Raw genomic sequence first — 22,007 nt, 5'->3', positions numbered from 1 at the left:
AGAGGTGTTCTATTGGATTTAGGTCAGGCGAGTGTGGGGGCCATTCAATGGTATCAATTCCTTCATCCTCCAGGAACTGGCTGCATACTCTCACCACATGAGGCCGGGCATTATTGTGCACCAGGAGGAACCCAGGGCCCACTGCACCAGTGTAGGGTCTGACAATGGGTCCAAAGATTTCATCCTGATACCTAATGGCAGTCAGGGTGCCATTGTCCAGCCTGTAGAGGTCTGTGTGTCCCTCCATGGATTTGCCTCCCCAGACCATCACTGACCCACCACCCAACCGGTCATACTGAACGATGTTACAGGCAGCATAACGTTCTCCCCATCTTCTCCAGACCCTTTCACGTCTGTTGCATGTGCTCAGGGTGAACCTGCTCTCATCTGTGAAAAGCACAGGGTGCCAGTGGTGGATCTGCCAATTCTGGTGTTCAATGGCAAATGCCAATTGAGCTCCATGGTGCAGGGCAGTGAGCACAGCGCCCACTAGAGGACATCGGACCCTCAGGCCACCCTCATGAAGTCTGTTTCTGATTGTTTGGTCAGAGACATTCACACCAGTGGCCTGCTGGAGGCAATTTTGGCGGCAATACGGGTCAGTTGGAAAATGGAGACCGGTGGCACATGAAGACCGTGTTTGCTATAAATGGCTTTTTAAAAAGAAACTTCTGAGAGGGTACAAAGGGTTGCCACTGCTGTCCTTCTGAACATGCAAGTTGCCTGGCTGCACTGCTTAACCAGAGGCTTCATTAATTTCCAAGCCATTGCCAGTATGCAGCCTGCACTATGACTTGTGTGCATGCTTGGCCCAGGTTGGTGCATCAAAGGACTGAGGACAGACAGCCAGAGACCCAGCATTTCCATAAGAAGGTCAGCGTTGGCCACCAACCTGCCTTTCTGATGACTGGTTTGCTTTATTGAAGATGGCGGGGTGTATGTGTGATTTCTAGGTGTTTGCACTGATCTCTGTCTTCAATATCTTATTTTTATCTGTCTTTACTGATACTGATTGTTGTACTCTGCAGCTCTACAGACTGTGAGGTGCCATGACCCCCCGAAATGTCCCCGCTCTCCTCCTGCCTCAGACTTGCGGATGCTTCCAGCCTGAGAGGGGGAGAAAGTTGGAACTCCGCCTCCAAACCTGACCTGTTCCGACCCCCGAGGAACAACACCCAGCATGAGTACGCTCCAAGGAAACCCTACATGGTGAGTGAAGTCTGTAGTCTAGTCCTTATACATTGTATCCTCTGCTCAGTCCCTACACATTGTATCCTCGGTCCAATCCCTATACATTGTATCCTCGGCTCAGTCCCTATACATTGTATCCTCGGCTCAGTCCATATACATTGTATCTTCGGTCCAGTCCCTATACATTGTATCTTCGGTCCAGTCCCTATACATTGTATCTTCGGTCCAGTCCCTACACATTGTATCCTTGGTCCAGTCCCTATACATTGTATCTTCGGTCCAGTCCCTACACATTGTATCCTCGGTCCAGTCCCTATACATTGTATCTTCGGTCCAGTCCCTATACATTGTATCTTCGGTCCAGTCCCTATACATTGTATCTTCGGTCCAGTCCCTATACATTGTATCTTCGGTCCAGTCCCTATACATTGTATCTTCGGTCCAGTCCCTACACATTGTATCCTCGGTCCAGTCCCTACACATTGTATCCTCGCTCCAGTCCCTACACATTGTATCCTCGCTCCAGTCCCTACACATTGTATCCTCGCTCCAGTCCCTACACATTGTATCCTCGCTCCAGTCCCTACACATTGTATCCACGGTCCAGTCCCTACACATTGTATCCTCGCTCCAGTCCCTACACATTGTATCCTCGGTCCAGTCCCTACACATTGTATCCTCGGTCCAGTCCCTACACATTGTATCCTCGCTCCAGTCCCTACACATTGTATCCTCGCTCCAGTCCCTACACATTGTATCCTCGCTCCAGTCCCTACACATTGTATCCTCGCTCCAGTCCCTACACATTGTATCCTCGCTCCAGTCCCTACACATTGTATCCTCGCTCCAGTCCCTACACATTGTATCCTCGCTCCAGTCCCTACACATTGTATCCTCGCTCCAGTCCCTACACATTGTATCCACGGTCCAGTCCCTACACATTGTATCCTCGCTCCAGTCCCTACACATTGTATCTTCTGGTCCCTAGACATTTGTATCCTCAGCTGGGTCCTCGGTCCGGGCCCTATGCACTGCGGAGTCCTCTTATAGCATGTCACAAATGTGAGAACACCCCTCACATTTTTGTAAATATTTTATATCTTTTCAGAAAAGGGCTCCTTTTTTGGGGGATTGGGGAATTTGTGCTGGGAGGGAGAATGGGGGGGGGGGGGGGGGAAGAGGATTTGTACTAGGGGGAGTGATATGGTAGAGGGGATTTGTGCTAGGAGGGGACATTTTATGGGGTGGTGGGGGGTGGAATTGTGCTAGTAGGGATGCTTGGTGGGTATTTGTATTAGGAGGGGAAAATGCGGGGGTAGATTTGTGCTAGGAGGGGGAATGGGGAGATTTGTGCTCGGAGGGGGGATTTGGAGTGGGGGGGGGGGGGGAGAGGATGTGTACTGGGAGGGGAAATTTGAGGGGTAGAGAATTTGTGCTAGAAGGAGTGTCCTGGGGAAGGGAATGGGGGTACTTGTGCTGGGAGGGGGAAAGGGGGAAGAGGATTTGTACTAGGGGGAGTGATATGGTAGAGGGGATTTGTGCTAGGAGGGGACATTTTATGGGGGGGGGGTGGAATTGTGCTAGTAGGGATGCTTGGAGGGTATTTGTGCTAGGAGGTAAAATGCGGGGGTAGATTTGTGCTAGGAGGGGGGATGGGGGGATTTGTGCTCGGAGGGGGGATTTGGAGTGGGGTGGGGGGGGGGGGAGAGGATGTGTACTGGGAGGGGAATTTGAGGGGTAGAGAATTTGTGCTAGGAGGAGTGCGCTGGGGAAGGGGGTGGGGGTACTTGTGCTGGGAGGGGGAATGGGGGAAGAGGATTTGTACTAGGGGGAGTGATATGGTAGAGGGGATTTGTGCTAGGAGGGGACATTTTATGGGGGGGTGGAATTGTGCTAGTAGGGATGCTTGGTGGGTATTAGTATTAGGAGGGGAAAATGCGGGGGTAGATTTGTGCTAGGAGGTGGGGATGGGGAGATTTGTGCTGGGAGGGGGGATTTGGAGTGGGGGGAGAGGATGAGTATTCGGAGGGGAAATTTGAGCTAGGAGGAGTGAGCTGGGAGGGACGGCGGGCGAAGATTTGTGCTGGGGGGGATTTTTGCTGACCCATAATGCTCATACATCTTGGGGGAAGAGGCCCAGTTGGTCATGTTTGCCCCAGCCCCCGCTCCGTAACAGAGGGGTGGCCCTTCTCTTCTGGGACTGGAGGACGTCGTCAATGGACTACAATTGTGATGTCACCGTTCTGCTGCCCACGTGATTTAAATGCGGATGGAACTTGTAGTCTTCCCATTCACAGTTACCTGTGATTGGATGATGCCGGTGTGTGGGCGGAGCCACACTAAATTCAAACATTAAATCACCTTGAGGAAGAAGCACCCCACGATTCAGGTAAGGGGGCATGGTTTGTGAAACAGTGCTTCTCCAGCAAGAATCCTCCTGTGATCCAGGTAGGGGGGCGTGGCCTTCTCATTTGAAAATGCCTGTGATTGGATGACTTGGCTGTCTGGGAGGAGCCATGCAAGTAATGAGTTGCCTTAAGCAAGAAAGACCCCATGAATCGGATAAGGGGTGTGGTTTGCATTTAGGGTTATATGTCACCGTTGGTGTAATATGAAAGTGGGCGGTTCCTTTAAGCAAGATGCTGTTGCATCCTAGGTGCTGCCATTTGCTTTTTTCTCTGGTTCAGAACGGCTCACTGGTGAAATTTTGAGGACCCCCCCCCCCATGAATTCTAGATTTTGTGGATTTGGGGGCTCATATACGTTAGCAGCATTGCCCAGTGCAGTCCTGATGCAAGAATAATGCGATTTTCATTAGGGGACCAAAAACTGACCGTAACATGTTCCGCAGCACATAGGATGGCACTGCAACTTGTGGCAGCGGGCGCACTGCCGTAATCTGGCGCTCACACACATTACTCGCGCAATACTGCAATCTATGTGATGTGAATGAGCCCCTATGAGCAATAAAAAAAAAAAAAAAAACACGCAAGCCCCTTTAGAAGAAATTGCGTTCTGGGGATTCCCCGCGCCAACCGGGTCCAAGCGCAATGGAATATTTATTATCCAGAAACGACGACTCTGCTTCGGAGATCCAATTAAAAATTCATAACGAGGTCGATACCTCGTCTATTTCTAAATGTACGGATGGCGGGGGAAGGAGGGGGGCTACACATGGCATCCAAAAAAGCCAGGTGGGGGGAGGGGGCCGTATATAGAAAGAAATGCGAGCGGCAGGGATGCAGCCAATAGTAACCAACCGGGTGCGAGCGTTCACTGCGTTCCAGAAATAGCGAGCAACTGCGCCAATTTCCCTTTCTAAGATTATCCCTGCAGATGGAGGAGGATGGAATTGCGGGATTGGATGTTCAGGCGCCGCGCCAGATATGAGGGACGTCGTAAAAAAAAAAAAACAATTTAAACGATACAAAAGTTGGCGGCTGCTCTGCTACAATGCAAAACTCTCCAATATTCAGTCTTTAAAGGACCAGCTCCTTCCTTTTCTGAATGGACAGAGTCATAGTCAGTGACATTGTAAGAAAAAATAAAATGATAAAAAATAATACAATTAAAGCAACAAAAAAATAAAAACTACTGACACCAGTGGGTGAACTTCCAGGATCACAAAGGTCACAATTGCAACCGGTCCCTGGAATTCCACCACCGTGGGGGAGGCCCCAAGATGGCAGGAAGGGGGCCCACTGCAGAACTTGTGAAAGGGCCCCGCTGCGGGACCGTAATAAAGGGCCCCGCAACGAGAGTAAAGGGCCCCAGGATCAGTGGGAAGAGCCCCAGGCTTGAAGGTAAGGGGGGTCCGGGGGGCCCTTCATGGTTTCTTGCACCGGGGCCCTGAAGGTTCTAGTTAGGCCTCTGAAAGATGCTCACATGTGTCTGCAAAAAATGCTGTGCGTTGCAGGAAAGTCTGCGATTTTTGTGTGCGTTCCCCCGCAAGGTAATAAACACAGGCAGCCATGAGGCATGCCGGGCAGGGACAGGACCTCGGCACACGCAGTGCTTGTAGAAGGCAGGCCGGCGGAGGAATGTTGGAGGTCGCTGTGTACAAAAGGCGAAGCGTTTCTCGCCTTTCATGTCCTCAGTGTGAATGGGAGGCGGCGAAGTCACGACGCGCTAATGACTAATCCAGCTATTAGGACAAAGCTTTTGAATGGAGCGACGGAAGATCCGCTGCCATTAATGCGTCCATCTCTCAGCTGGAAGAGGCGCGCGTTCCGAGGACTGGGGGGACTATAGCACAGAGGGGCAGCATGTACTACCCTCCGAGAACACATTACCCCCCCGGCTGACGGCGCATTATAATGAGGATCAGGGAATTCTAATAAGGAAAGCTACTAAAGGGCTCATTCACTCCACTGCGCTTCGACTTCCATGGATTTTGTAAGTTGTGTTAGTCAGCCTGTCATAGGAGTGCACACAGGGTGTGCCAGGTGTGCCTGGGCACACCTTAATCACCGTCTGCAGCACAGATTCCCCTTACTGCCCTGGCTTCCCCCGCAGCCCTGCCTGATTCTTTTCACTTCTTTCCCACTGGCTGTTGCTGCGGGCGCGCACACTGGGATATTTTAGGATGAGAATTCTATATTTTTTTGTGTGTATTGCGCAAAAAATATAAAAATAAATAAATAGCAGAAAGTAAAAAATATTTGTTTTTTCTTCAAAATTGTCGCTTTAGACCCCGTTCACACTGGGGCGACCTGTCAGGCGACCTGGTCGCCTGACAGGTCGCCGTAGGTCGCCTGCCATAGAGAAGCTGCGGACCCGTTCTAATAGGAGCGACACAAGTCGCTCCGACTTAGAAAAAGGGTCCGGAGCTTCTTTGGGGCGACCTGCATTGACTTCAATGATATGAAGTCCGTGCCGGCCGCTCCGAGGTCGCGGTGCGAGCTGCGCGCCGCGACCTGTGAGGTCGCCCCGGCAAGTAGCGTCGCCCCAGTGTGAACGGGGTCTTACAGGCCCCCCCACTCATCCTAAAACATTGCAGCAGCAGCGAGTGGGAAAGAAAAGGAGAGAATTCCCTTCCTGAATGAGCACAGTCAGTGATCAGTACCATGTGTTGGAGCTTTGGAGTTCACACCCTAATGCAATAGGCTGCGCACACCTATGCAGCCTGTTCATTTTAAACACTTCAGCTCTGGAAGGTTTTACCCCCTCCTAATGACCAGGCCATTTTTTGCAATACGGCACTGCGCTAGTTTACCTGACAATTGCACGGTCGTGCAATGCTGTACCCAAATAAAATTGAAGTCTTCCCCCTGCCCACACACAAATAGAGCTTTCTTTTGATGGTATTTGATCACCTGTGCGATTTATTAATTTATTTATTGATTTGTTATATTTTTTGCGCAATACAGAAAAAAAAGCGACAATTTTGAAGAAAAAACAAATATTTTTTTTTTACTTTCTGCTATTTATTTATTTATTTATTATATTTTTTTATATTGTGGGCAATACACAAAAAAAAACGACAATTATGAAGGAAAAAACTATATTTTTTTTACTTTCTGCTATTTATTTATTTTTATATTTTTTTGCGCAATACACAAAAAAAGCGACAATTTTGAAGGAAAAACAAATATTTTTTACTTTCTGCTATTTATTTTTTATATTTTTCTCGCAATACAGAAAAAAAAACGAAAATTTTTAAGGAAAAAACAAATATTTTTTAACCCCCGTTCACATAGGGGCGACGCTACTTCGCACCGCGACCTCCGAGGTCGCGGTGCGAGCAGCGCGCCACTACCTCGGAGCAGCCGCCACGGACTTCATAACATTGAAGTCTATGGCGGTCGCCTCCGGGTCGCCCCAAAGAAGCTCCGGACCCTTTTTATAGGTCGGAGCGACTTGTGTCGCTCCTATTAGAACGGGTCCGTAGCTTCCCTATGGGAGGCGACCTGCGGCGACCTGTGAGGCGACCAGGTCGCCTCACAGGTCGCCCTAGTGTGAACCGGCACTTACTTTCTGCTGTTTATTTATTTTTTATATTTTTCTCGCAATACAGGAAAAAAAACGACAATTTTGAAGAAAAAAACAAATATTTTTTACTTTCTGCTATTTATCTATTTATTTTTATATTTTTTGCGCAATACACAAAATTAAAAAGCGACAAATTTGAAGAAAAAACAAATATTTTTTTACTTTCTGCTGTTTATTTATTTATTGTTATATTTTTTTTGCGCAATACACGAAAAAGAAAAAGCGACAATTTTGAAGATTAAAAAATAATTTTTACTTTCTGCTATTTCTTTATTTTTATATTTTTCACGCAATACACAAAAAAAGCGAAAATTTTGAAAAACAAATATTTTTTACTTTTTGCTATTTTATTTTTTAATTTGTTTCAGGTACTTATATAGCGCCATCAGTTTATGCAGCGCTTTACATATACATTGTACATTCACATCAGTCCCTGCCCTCAGTCCCGGTTCACACATATGCGATGCGGGAACCCTGCAAATCCACTGCGGGTTCCCGCATTGCATTCAACTCTCGGGCATACAAAGTTACCGACACCCCCCAAATCAGTTTGCATATCGCAGTGCGAACTGTCAGTTCGGACATGAATCGGATCGCATAGGTGTGAACACCCATGCGATCCGATTCTGGTGCGGACCCAAAAAAGGGTGCAAGTTGTGTCCGAATCCGATGCAAATTCAGCCATGCAATCTGTATGGCTGAATTGGCATCGCACAGACATTGCATGTGTTTTGCAGAGCAGTGCGCCCTGAATCGCATTGCGATGTCTGTCATTGCATATATGTGAACCGGCGCTCAAGGAGCTTACAATCCTTAGATGCAATGCAATGCGAATTCAGCCATACAGATTGTATGGCTGAATTCGCATCGGATTCCCTTAGTCCCCAACTAACATTCATACATATACATACCAGGGCCAATTTAGACAGGAGCTAACTAACCTACCAGCATGTCTTTGGAGTGTGGGAGGAAACCGGAGTACCTGGAGGAAACCCACGCAGGCACAGGGAGAACATGCAAACTCAATGCAGGTGGTGTCTGGGTTGGGATTCGAACCAGCGACCTCTTTGCTGCTAGGTGAAATTGCTAACCACTACACCCATGTGCCGCCCCTATGCTATAAAACACATCCAATACAAAAAATGTTATAAATCTAATTTCTTCATGAATTTAGATCAATTTGTGTTCTGCTACATATTTTTGGTAAAAAATAAAAAAATCCCACTAAGCGTATATTGATTGGTTTGCGCAAAATTTAAAGCGTCTACAAACTATGGGATATATTTATGGAATTTAATTTTTTTTTTTTTAACATGCAGCACCCTCCTAGGTAGGGGGTGATAGTGAGTGAGTACAGTTTTTGGCTCTGTCAGCCAGGGGGGCTGCAGGTAAATCTATATTGCTCTCTGCCTACCAGAGAGCAGAATCTTTTAGTGAGGTCTGCTCAGTGTGCGATTCATTCAGTCTAGAGAGTGTTTACCACTGGTCCAATAGGGAGGCATGTTGGACAGTGGGAGGAAACCTTACCAATGGATGCATAGGCTTTGATACAGTCCCAGTGATTGGCAGAGACAGGCTGTCTCAGTGCATTGTGGGATACTGTATAAAAGCCAGGAGCACATGTGCTGGGAGGTCTTTGGCTGGAGAGCAGAGTCCCGGAGGGGGGCGGCCGCCCCCTCCTCTGTAGCAGTGCCATGCGGTCGCAGGAGGTCGTCCTGAAGGCCGGAGGAATGGATGAGCGGAGCTGAACCCAGTGGTCCAAGAGAGCTGACTGAGGGGGGACACTGGAGACCCTGGAAATACAGTATAGTGAGTACAGGGGCCTGACCTGAGGGGGGCCACCCCATGTGTAGGATATTCAGAGGACGGGTGTCAGCAGTAAAGGGAGAGAGGATGCCGAGGAGAGCATCCTGAGGACAATCGATAGTTCACCAAGTCGCCTTAGGAAAGAGACTTAATTCTAATTCACCTTTAGTGTCAGCCTGGCTGTACATGAAGATAAATGTCCTCAACCAATTGTGAATAGCTAATTTGGAGGATCACTCTATTCCCTTCTCCCATCCCTAATTTATCAATAAAATACAAAACTACTACTGGACGGATTATTGACTGATCCAAGAAGTAAAGTGATAGATGGATGTGAATGTCAAAGTTGCCATTGGTTACAGAGGGGGGCCCATAAGTGTGAGATCCAGCAGTCCTCAAGGGGGCAGCGCTACACCTGGGTATGTTTGGATTTGAGGAGCTTTGCCACGTGTTGTGAGCATAGATTTAAATCCGCTCTCGATGTAATGCAAGCGGACTACCTAGTGGTGTATTTTGGTTATGTGCCACCCTAGGCAAGAAAAATGCTCCCCCCCCCCCAATCTAAATTTGTCCCATCCCAGCCGCTTTAAAATTGCGCACGCCTGTGCAGCACGTGACAAATGATGCAAATTTTACTATTCATAGGCAACACTTTAAAAGCCTTTCCAGGTTACAACTTTAGATGTACAGAGGAGGTCTGGTGCTAGAATTACTGTCCATGATGTGACGTCCGCGGTGATACCTCACGTGTGGTACGATCGCTATTTGTGTGCGGGTTCACCTTTGCATGTGAGCATAGGAGGACAGAGGCACTTTAAAAAAAAATTAAAAAAATTTAATTCTTAAATTAATTTTTATCTTTTTATTCATTTTTTACTCTGTTGCTTTTATTATTTTTTATTTTTTTTAATCCTGGAAACATCTTTGTGACAGCAATAGGCATGTTCGCATTCACCTTTGCATGAGAGCAATTAATTATTCATTTTATTTTTTTTTTTTTTAATAATTTTTTTAACCCTGTTGCTTTAATTTTATTTTTTTTACATTTTTTTTTTATAATTTTTATTCCTATCACAAGAAATGTAAACATCTTTGTGACCCCCCCCCCCCCCCCACTAGGCATGTTCGCGTTCACCTTTGCATGTGAGCATAGGAGGACAGAGGCACTTTAAAAAAAAATAAAAAAATAAAAAAAAATGTAATTCTTAAATTAATTTTTATCTTTTTATTCATTTTTTACACTGTTGCTTTTATTATTTTTTATTTATTTATTTATTTTTTTTAATCCTGGAAACATCTTTGTGACAGCAATAGGCATGTTCGCATTCACCTTTGCATGTGAGCATGGGAGGACAGGGGCACTTAAAAAAAAAAAAACAGAAATTATAAATTTTGAGAGCAATTAATTATTCATTTTATTTATTTTTTTAATAATTTTTTTAACCCTGTTGCTTTAATTTTATTTTTTTACATTTTTTTTATTAATTTTTATTCCTATCACAAGAAATGTAAACATCTTTGTGACCCCCCCACTAGGCATGTTCGCGTTCACCTTTGCATGTGAGCATGGGAGGACAGGGGCACTTAAAAAAAAAAAAAAAAAAACAGAAATTATAAATTTTTTAAATATTTTTTTTATTTTACATTTTTTGATTTAATTTGTTTTTTATTGCTGTCACAAGGAACATCCTTGTGATCGCAATAGGCATGTTCGCATTCACCTTTGCATGAGAGCAATTATATATTCATTTTATTTTAATTTTTTTTAATAATTTTTTAAACCCTGTTGCTTTTTTTACATTTTTTTTTTTTAATAATTTTCTATTCCTACATTTTTTGATTTAATTCGTTTTTTATTGCTGTCACAAGGAATGTAAACATCCTTGTGATCGCAATAGGCATGTTCGCATTCACCTTTGCATGAGAGCAATTAATTATTCATTTTATTTTAATTTTTTTTAATAATTTTTTTTAACCCTGTTTCTTTAATTTTATTTTTTTTACATTTTTTTTTTTTTTTTTTTTTTATAATTTTCTATTCCTATTACAAGAAATGTAAACATCTTTGTGACCCCCCCACTAGGCATGTTCGCGTTCACCTTTGCATGTGAGCATGGGAGGACAGGGGCAGTTAAAAAAAAAAAAAAAAAAAAAAAAAAAAAAAAAACAATAATTATAAATTTTTTAGATTTTTTTTTTTTACATTTTTTAATTTAATTCTTTTTTTTTTATTGCTGTCACAAGGAATGTAAACATCCTTGTGATCGCAATAGGCATGTTCGCGTTCACCTTTCCATGTGGGCATGGCAGAACAGGGGCACTTAAAAATAAATAAATATAATTTTACTAGTAATAGCGGCGATCTGCGATAATTTTTTTTTTTTTTTTTTTTTGCCGGACTGCGACATTGCGGCAGACAGATCGGACCCCCTAACTGACATTTTTGACACTTTTGGGGGGGACCAGTGACATTACTACAGTAATCGGTGCTACAAAATATGCACTGTTACTGTAATAATGACACTGGCAGGGAAGGGGTTAACCACACCAGGGGCGATCAAAGGGTTAAATGTGTGCCTAGGGGGTGCTTTCTAACTGTGAGGGGGATGGACTTGTGGAATAAACACTAAATAGGAGGAACACAGGATCCCTGTGTTCATTGCTGACAGAACCACGGTCTGCTGTGCTTACAACAGCAGACCGTTGTTCTGTCTCCACGGGGAGCGATTCCCGGCTGCCTAGCGGCAATCGCAGCCGCCGGCCCCGCAGATCAGCTTCCCCTCTGGCGAATGGGTGCACGCGCGCCACCACGAGCGGTCCCGCGAAGCGACGTACGGGTGATTCATGGGGCACTTCTTTTGGGCAACAGGCGACCCGCGATTCTATTTGCACGATTTTTGCCGCAATTCATCGGCCACTTCTTTTGGGCCCAAGATGTCCCGCTATTCTATTTGCGTGATTTTACCGCGATTCGTCTGGCATTTCTTTTGGGCGACAGGCGTCCCCCTCTTCTATTTGCGTGGTTTTGCCGCAATTAGTCGGGCACTTCTTTTGAGCCCAAGATTTCCCGCTATTCTATTTGCACGATTTTTGCCGCAATTCATCGGGCATTTCTTTTGGGCGACAGGCGTCCCGCTATTCTATTTGCGTTATTTTACCGCGAATTGTCGGGCATTTCTTTTGGGCGACAGGTGTCCCGCGATTCTATTTGCGTGATTTTTGCCGCAATTAGTCGGGCACTTCCTTTGAGCCCAAGATTTCCTGCTATTCCATTTGCATGATTTTTGCTGCAATTCATCGGGCATTTCTTTTGGGCGACAGGCGTCCCGCTATTCTATTTGCGTTATTTTACCGCGAATTGTCGGGCATTTCTTTTGGGACGACAGGCGTCCCGCTATTCTATTTGCGTGGTTTTGCCGCGATTCGTCTGGCATTTCTTTTGGGCGACAGGCGTCCCCCTCTTCTATTTGCGTGGTTTTGCCGCAATTAGTCGGGCACTTCTTTTGAGCCCAAGATTTCCCGCTATTCTATTTGCACGATTTTTGCCGCAATTCATCGGGCATTTCTTTTGGGCGACAGGCGTCCCGCTATTCTATTTGCGTTATTTTACCGCGAATTGTCGGGCATTTCTTTTGGGCGACAGGTGTCCCGCGATTCTATTTGCGTGATTTTTGCCGCAATTAGTCGGGCACTTCCTTTGAGCCCAAGATTTCCTGCTATTCTATTTGCACGATTTTTGCCGCAATTCATCGGGCATTTCTTTTGGGCGACAGGCGTCCCGCTATTCTATTTGCGTTATTTTACCGCGAATTGTCGGGCATTTCTTTTGGGACGACAGGCGTCCCGCTATTCTATTTGCTTGGTTTTGCCGCAGTTAGTCTGGCACTTCTTTTGGGGCGACAGGCGTATCGCTATACTATTTGCGTTATTTTACCGCAAATTGTTGGGCACTTCTTTTGGGCGACAGGCGTCCCGCAATTCTATTTGCGCGATTTTGCCGCAATTCGTTGGGCGCTTCTTTTGAGCCCAAGAATTCCCGCTATTCTATTTGTGTTATTTTGCCGTGATTCGTCGGGCATTTCTTTTGGGCGACAGGCGTCCTGCGATTCTATTTGCGCGTATCGCTATACTATTTGCGTTATTTTACCGCAAATTGTTGGGCACTTCTTTTGGGCGACAGGCGTCCCGCAATTCTATTTGCGCGATTTTGCCGCAATTCGTTGGGCGCTTCTTTTGAGCCCAAGAATTCCCGCTATTCTATTTGCGTTATTTTGCCGTGATTCGTTGGGCATTTCTTTTGGGCGACAGGCGTCCCGCGATTCTATTTGCGCGATTTTACCGCAATTAGTTGGGCGCTTCTTTTGAGCCCAAGATTTCCCGCTATTCTATTTGCCTTATTTTACTGCGAATCGTCGGGCATTTCTTTTGGGCGACAGGCGTCCCGCGATTCCTTTTTGCGTTATTTTACCGCAAATTGTCGGGCATTTCTTTTGGGCGACAGGCGTCCCGCGATTCTATTTGCGTGATTTTGCCGCAATTAGTCGGGCACTTCCTTTGAGCCCAAGATTTCACGCTATTCTTTTTAAGCGATTTTTGCTGCAATTCGTCGGGCACTTCTTTTGGGGCGACAGGCGTATCGCTATACTATTTGCGTGATTTTACCGCGATTTGTCAGGCACTCGGGGATCGCGGCCAGAATCACGGCAATTCTGCCAGCGATCCGGGACGTCCAGATGTGAACGGAGCCTAAATGTGGCTTCTGCCTTGCAGCACTGGGGTCCTTGGTTCGATCTGCATGGAGTTTGCATGTTTTCCTACCATGCTCCAGATAGCTGCTGGTTGGTTCATTGGCGTTAGAGGGTGAGAGGGACCTTGGATTGTAAGCTCCTGGGGACAGGACATGATGGGAATCTATATAAATAAACGGCATTCATGTTTAGACCGCATGCAGACACCCGCAGCACTGTTGTTCTTGGCGATCAATCTGGGTGATTGGTCACATGGCCGGGGCTCAAAAATGTCCTAAAATCGGGAAGCCCAATGAAACAGTTATTAGTTCCCCGATCTATTTTTAACTTGCAATCATCTCACGTGGGGGATGGGGGGTATATTAACCTCTTCCCGACCATCTCCTGCAGATATACTGCGGCAGGCTGGCTCGGCTGCGCAAATCGCCGTACCCATACGTAGCTACCCCGACGCGAGCATGGGGGTGCGCGCCAATTCTTAAAAGGGGAAGCTGATCTGCGGGGCCGGCAGCCGCGATCGCTCCCCGTTGTAAACATGGCAGCTCGTTGTTCTGTCAGCTATCATCACAGGGCATCACATGCGATGTCTGAACACCCATGCGATCCGATTCTGGTGCGGACCCAAAAAAAGGGTCCTGTAGCGGGTTTGGTCCGAATGCGATGCAAATTCAGCCATACAATCTGCATGGCTGAATTTGCATCGCATGCGATTTGTAGAGCAGTGTGGTGTGCTTCACATGCAATGTCTGAACACCCATGCGATCCGATTCTGGTGTGGACCCAAAAAAAAAGGGTCCTGTGTGACTTTGGTCTGAACGCAATACGAATTCTGAATGCAATACGAATTCAGCTATACAATCTGTATGGCTGAATTTGCATTGCACAGACATCGCATGCGATTTGTAGAGCAGTGTGGTGTGCATCACATGCGCTGTCTGAACACCCATGTGATCCGATTCTGGTGCGAACCCAAAAAAAGGGTCCTGTGCGACTTTGGTCCGGATGCGAATTCAGCCATACAATCTGCATGGCTGAACTTGCATCGCACAGACATCGCATGTGATTTGTAGCGCAGTGTGGTGCGCATCACATGCGATGTCTGAACACCCATGCGATCCGATTCTGGTGAGAACCCAAAAAAGGGTCCTGTGCGACTTTGGGCCGGATGCGAATTCAGCCATACAATCTGAATGCCTGAATTTGCATCGCACAGACATCGCATGTGATTTGTAGAGCAGTGTGGTGCGCATTACATGCGATGTCTGAACACCCATGCAATCCGATTCTGGTGCGGACCCAAAAAAAGGGTCCTGTGCGACTTTGGTCCGGATGCGAATTCAGCCATACAATCTGCATGGCTGAATTTGCATCGCACAAACATTGCATGAGATTTTCAGCGCAGTGCGCTCCAAATCGCATGCGATGTCTTGTCATCGATTATGTGTGAACCGGCTCTCGGTTGTAAAGACACAGGCACGGTACGGACGATATAAAGCGGCTCGATGTCGTGCTGCTGCGCAGTACCTCTGGGTGGCCGACAGAGGGCGCTGTGCTAGGCAGGAATTAGGTAGGTGTGAGTGGAAGAATCCCAGAGAGGAGACAGAAGGGGATACAAGTCACATAGGCTGAACGCGGCTCCTCAGCTGCCCGGGGGCCCCCAGCTTGCTTTGCCACCCTATACACCAGGGGCCAGCCCGGTGCCCCCTCCCTGGAAGAGACTTTGCACCCCCCAAGGTTTGCCCGGTCACCGTCGGCTGGAAGATGGGCGCCACCGCTGCAAAACCGCTCAACGCACGCTAGGAGAACCTCGCAGATCCTGAACCCCCCTAAACGCAGCCTATTCCCCCCCACCCCCACCCAATCCTCTGCAAATGCCTGGCAATGGGTTGGCTGTGCGCTTTGATCCTGGCTTCCTCCTATTGCCAATCCGCCTTCGCCTTCAGCTCCCACTTGGACTCGGGTAAGTTGCGGCAGAGCGTTGGGTGTTTTTGTGTTGCAGCAGAATTGGGCTGTGTGTGTGTCTCTCTCTCCCTCGTCGTTCTCTCTCCTCCTCGCTCACTCCTGTAGACATTATGCCAGACTCCCCCCTCCCCCTCCTCCTGCATATTATCCCTCCCTTCTGCGGATTGTCAGCAGAGGTCTGGATGGTGAGCCCTGGGTACCCGCCACTGCCTTCCCCTGGTGGCTTATAGTCCTATGCATTGATTACCCCCCCCCTCCATCCCCCCCTCCTGCAGGAAAGTGCGTGCTTCTGCTCCCCGCTGTTTGCGTCCGTCAGGGGAGCACCGGAGAGTCGCTGCGGAATTACATGTGGATTAAAAGGGTCGCAAGACCAGGAAAATGAGGTGCCGGCTTTGCTGCGTCTCGCGGGGTAATGTAGGATGAATGGACGGCCCGGCTGCTAGATTCCAGGTAATGGCACCCCCTCCCCCCCCCTTTCCCTGCATGCATCTCTGCATCATCGCAGTGGGCGCTCGCTCTCTGTACCCCCTTCTTCCTCCGTCATCATCACTTCATTCAAACTTAGATGCAGGATGAGGACCGCAGACCCCCCCAATAATGTTCCGTTTGGGCGATTCTGGTCGATGAATGTGTGCAAAAATTGGGTAGCAATTCCTGCACCCGGTGATCCCTGTGACATTGTCCACCTGTGCAAGAAATAGGGGAGGGGGGCACCTGTCCCCACCACTGCTGAACCCACCAAAGACTGACAGGCACCGCGGCCCCCCCCAAAACATGACATTGTCCACCTGTGCCAGAAATGGGGGGGCACCTGTCCCCACCACTGCTGAACCCACCAAAGACTGACAGGCACCGCGGCCCCCCCCAAAACATGACATTGTCCACCTGTGCCAGAAATGGGGGGGCACCTGTCCCCACCACTGCTGAACCCACCAAAGACTGACAGGCACCGCGGCCCCCCCCAAAACATGACATTGTCCACCTGTGCCAGAAATGGGGGGGCACCTGTCCCCACCACTGCTGCACCCACCAAAGACTGACAGGCACCACCGTCCCCCAAGACATGACATTGTCCACCTGTGCCAGAAAAAGGGGGGGAGGCACCTGTCACCACCACTGCTGCACCCACCAAAGACTGACAGGGACCAACGCCCCCCAAGACATGACATTGTCCACCTGTGCCAGAAATGGGGGGGGGGGCATCTGTCCCCACCACTGCTAAACCCACCAAAGACTGACAGGCAGCACTGCCCCCCAAGACATGACACTGTCCACCTGTGCCAGAAATAGGGGGGGAGGGGGGCACCTGTCCCCACCACTGCTGAACCCACCAAAGACTGACAGGCACCACTGCCCCCCCAAAACATAACATTGTCCATCTGTGCCAGAAATGGGGGGGGGGGGGCACCTGTCCCCACCACTGCTGCACCCACCAAAGACTGACAGGCACCACCACCCCCCAAAAACATGACATTGTCCACCTGTGCCAGAAACAGGGGGGAGGGGGGCACCTGTCCCCACCACTGCTGAACCCACCAAAGACTGACAGGCACCACCACCACCCCCCAAGACATGACATTGTCCATCTGTGCCAGAAATGGGGGGGGGCACCTGCCCCCACCACTGCTGCACCCACCAAAGACTGACAGGCACCACCACCCCCCAAAAACATGACATTGTCCACCTGTGCCAGAAATAGGGGGGGGGGGCCTGTCCCCACCACTGCTAAACCCACCAAAGACTGACAGGCACCACCGCCTCCCCAAGACATGACATTGTCCACCTGTGCCAGAAATAGGGGGGGGGCACCTGCCCCCACCACTGCTGCACCCACCAAAGACTGACAGGCACCACCGTCCCCCAAGACATGACATTGTCCACCTGTGCCAGAAAAAGGGGGGGAGGCACCTGTCACCACCACTGCTGCACCCACCAAAGACTGACAGGCACCACCGCCCCCCAAGACATGACATTGTCCACCTGTGCCAGAAATGGGGGGGGGGGGAAGGGGGCACCTGTCCCCACCACTGCTGAACCCACCAAAGACTGACAGGCACCACCACCACCCCCCAAGACATGACATTGTCCATCTGTGCCAGAAATGGGGGGGGGGGCACCTGCCCCCACCACTGCTGCACCCACCAAAGACTGACAGGCACCACCACCCCCCAAAAACATGACATTGTCCACCTGTGCCAGAAATAGGGGGGGGGGGCCTGTCCCCACCACTGCTAAACCCACCAAAGACTGACAGGCACCACCGCCTCCCCAAGACATGACATTGTCCACCTGTGCCAGAAATAGGGGGGGGGCACCTGCCCCCACCACTGCTGCACCTGCCAAAGACTGACTGGCACCACCGTCCCCCCCAAAACATGACATTATCCACCTGTGCCAGAAATAGGGGGGAGGGGGGCACCTGTCCCCCAACCCACCAAAGATTGACAGGCACCACCGCCCCCCCAAAACATGACATTGTCCACCTGTGTCAGAAAAAGGGACATTGCCACCCCCCCAGCCATTTTTGACTGTCATCTGCCACCGATGAGCACCTAGAGGCCTCCTAACCTTGAGTGCCAATAGTGGGGATTGGATCAATCAGTACAGAAGCGATCAGGAAAGTGTTGTGCGCCAAGGTGCGTTACCTTGCGCTACTAAGCCAAAGGCCCAATTTATACTCTGCACTCCCCCCCCCCCCCCTCCTCAGCATCAGGGCATCACATCAGTCTCTGTACCAGAGAAGCTTACACTCTAATGTCGCCCCATAGTCACACACTATTGTTGTTATTCTACATTTCTATAGCTCTGACATATACCATGGTGCTGTACAGAGAACAACTAAGCCAGTAACATCAGTCTCTGTACCGAAGGAGCTTGCACTTGAATGCCCTCCCCACAGTCACACATTATGTCAGAGCTATATAAATGTATAATAACAATAATAATGTGTGACTGGGGAGGGGAAGGGGACATTAGAGTGCAAGCTCCTCCGGTACAGAGACTGATGTTACTGGCTCAGTGTTCTCTGTACAGCACCATGGTATAGGTCAGAGCTATAGAAATGTATAATAATAGTAATATAGCTGTACAGAGAACACTGAGCCAATCACATCAGTCTCTGTACCACAGGAGCTTACACTCTAATGTCCCCCCACAGTCACACACTTTTATTATACATTTATATACCTCTGACATATACCACAGTGCTGTACAGAGAACACTGAGTCAGTCACATCAGTCCCTGCACCTGAGGAGCTTACACTCTAATGTCCCCCATAAAGCTCTGACATATTCTGTAGCGCTGCACAGAGAACACAGTATTTGCGTGGAGGAAAGTCGCTCAGGTACAACCAGCGTGTAATTCATTCCTGCAGGAGAGCAGGCCTCCATTATCTGAGAGATCTCTTCTCCATAGCAACCAGATCCTCACTAGTTTTATTTATGTAATGTGAAGTGACCCATAGCAACCAGATAGGCTGTACGTAGTGTGGTAACCAATAGCAATCACAGAGGCTGTACGTAATGTGGTAACCCATAGCAACGACATAGGCTGTATGTAGTGTGGTAACCCATAGCAACCAGATAGGCTGTATGTAATGTGGTAACCAATAGCAACCACATAGGCTGTTCGCAGCAATCATAGGCTCTGTGTAGTGTGGTAACCCATAGCAATCACCAAGGCTGTACGTAGTGTGGTAGCCCATAGCAACCACCAAGTCTGTACGTAGTGTGGTAACCCATAGCAACCACCAAGGCTGTACGTAGTGTGGTAACCCATAGCAATCACATAGGGTGTACGTAGTGTGGTAACCCATAGCAATCACCAAGGCTGTACGTAGTGTGGTAACCCATAGCAGTCACATAGGCTGTATGTAGTGTGGTAACCCATAGCAACCACATAGGCTGTACATAGTGTGGTAACCCATAGCAATGACATAGGCTGTACGTAGTGTGGTAACCCATAGCAATCACATAGGGTGTACGTAGTGTGGTAACCCATAGCAATCACCAAGGCTGTACGTAGTGTGGTAACCCATAGCAGTCACATAGGCTGTATGTAGTGTGGTAACCCATAGCAACCACATAGGCTGTACGTAGTGTGGTAACCCATAGCAATGACATAGGCTGTACGTAGTGTGGTAACCCATAGCAATCACAGAGGCTGTATGAAGTGTGGTAACCCATAGCAACCACATAGGCTGTACGTAGTGTGGTGGTAACCCATAGCAATCCCATAGGCTGTACATAATGTGGTAACCCATAGCAACCAGATAGGCTGTACGTAATGTGATAACCCATAGCAATCACATAGGCTGTACGTAATGTGGTAACCCATAGCAATCACATAGGCTGTACGTAGTGTGGTAACCCATAGCAATCACAGAGGCTGTATGAAGTGTGGTAACCCATAGCAACCACATAGGCTGTACGTAATGTGGTAACCCATAGCAATCCCATAGGCTGTACATAATGTGGTAACCCATAGCAACCAGATAGGCTGTACGTAATGTGATAACCCATAGCAATCACATAGGCTGTACGTAGTGTGGTAACCCATAGCAATCACAGAGGCTGTATGAAGTGTGGTAACCCATAGCAACCACATAGGCTGTACGTAATGTGGTAACCCATAGCAATCACATAGGCTGTACGTAGTGTGGTAACCCATAGCAATCACAGAGGCTGTATGAAGTGTGGTAACCCATAGCAACCACATGGGCTGTACGTAGTTTGGTGGTAACCCATAGCAATCCCATAGGCTGTACATAATGTGGTAACCCATAGCAACCAGATAGGCTGTACGTAGTGTGATAGTAACCCATAGCAACTAGATAGGCTGTATGCAGTGTGGTAACCCAGGCTGTATGCAGTGTGGTAACCCATAGCAACACATCAGACTTTATTCTACTGAATCTAGACTGGTAAATTATGGACTCTGGCTGGTTTCGGCACTCAGTACCTTTTTTATCGATCTTTACCACATTTATCAGTGAAATCTATGGAAACCGTTTTGTTGCCTCATCCAATCAGAGAAGGGCGCAAGGGGGTTTTACGCAGCATGTCGTAGGTGGCTGTGGGCCGCAGGGTGACTTTTTAAAGGCCTTGCAGTGCCCTCGTTGGTGTTTATTGTAATGGTCGGCTGGCTGGGGGTCACCGGCTTTGCTCGGCACCTCAGGCCGTCTCGTACGGCTTGGTGGCGGCTCGGCGCGTTTTGATAAACATCCGCTCGGGAAGCGTCTGCTCCTATTTATAGGATCCTGTAAATGAGGAAGCCGGCGGGTCAGGGGGGGCATTTCCTCATCCCGGACACGGCAGACAGAAGCTAGAGCGATCCGTGTGTGTTTTTTTTATGTGCGGGAGAGAAAATGTATTCAATAATACAAACGCGGTAACCCGTAGCAACCAGAAATCTCCCAACTGCCACAACTAGGACCTTTTTTTTTTTTTTTTTATATTACGGCAACTTGCATATGATTACCGATTTAGCCCTTCTGTGATGAAGGTAGGACAGGAAGTGAGGCTTAATCTCCCCAGCGGGGACACAGATAGTAATAAAAACCTGACAGGGGGTCTCACTCTTCTATACAGTACTCATTACAACACTGAACTCCAGATATAAAAGGCACTAATAAATGCAGCTCTGTATTCATGAATATGTCGTTAAATGTATTTTCTAAATGCTAGCTGTGCAAGTCCCTGCATGTGACCTGGGATCGGCTTCCTGTACAGCAGAGCTCCGTTTGGGAGAGGGAGAAGCATCACTAGGAGCTAATCAGTTGTGCAAGAAGCACGCTGATAGGAGGAGAGAGCAGAGTGACCAGGAGATAACTCATCACTGTGCTGCTTTTTCTCCCCCTGCCCATTCACAGGTTGGGGCGAATCCAGGATGACCTGGGCTCAGGGGAAGTGGGTTGAATTATGCTAAACACGAGACTGAAGGAGACTTATCACAAGGTGCCAACTGCGCAAGAAGCACGCTGACACAGTGCCTTGAAAAAGTATTCACACCCTTTGAAATTTTCCACATTTTGTTATGTTACAACCAAAAACGTAAATGTATTTTATTGGGATTTTATTTGATAGACCGACACAAAGTGGAAGGAAAATGATAAATGTTTTTTTACAAATAAATCTGTGAAAAGTGTGGCTGCATTTGTATTCACCCCCCGGAGTCAATACTTTGTAGAACTGCCTTTCCTTGCAATTACAGCTGCAAGTCTTTTTGGGGATGTCTCTACCAGCTTTGCACATCTAGAGAGGACATTTTTGCCCATTCTTCTTTGCAAAATTTCTCAAGCTCTGTCAGAT

At 48.1% G+C, this 22,007-nt stretch overlaps 1 protein-coding gene across 1 annotated transcript in view; it reads left to right on the top strand.

The window, feature by feature from the left end:
• Window positions 1-15,592: 15,592 nt before the first annotated feature.
• AATK (apoptosis associated tyrosine kinase) overlaps window positions 15,593-22,007 on the top strand; it is a 161,892-nt gene continuing 155,477 nt past the window's right edge. The window contains exon 1 of the mRNA XM_082271824.1: window positions 15,593-15,696. Coding sequence (XP_082127950.1) covers window positions 15,618-15,696 — 79 coding nt within the window. The 5' untranslated portion in view covers window positions 15,593-15,617. The remainder of the gene's footprint in view (window positions 15,697-22,007) is intronic.

This window comes from Pelophylax lessonae, assembly GCF_965119305.1.
Source record: "Pelophylax lessonae genome assembly, chromosome: 11".
Classification (NCBI taxonomy): Eukaryota; Metazoa; Chordata; class Amphibia; order Anura; family Ranidae; genus Pelophylax; species Pelophylax lessonae.
This window is presented reverse-complemented; position numbering and strand designations above follow the sequence as displayed.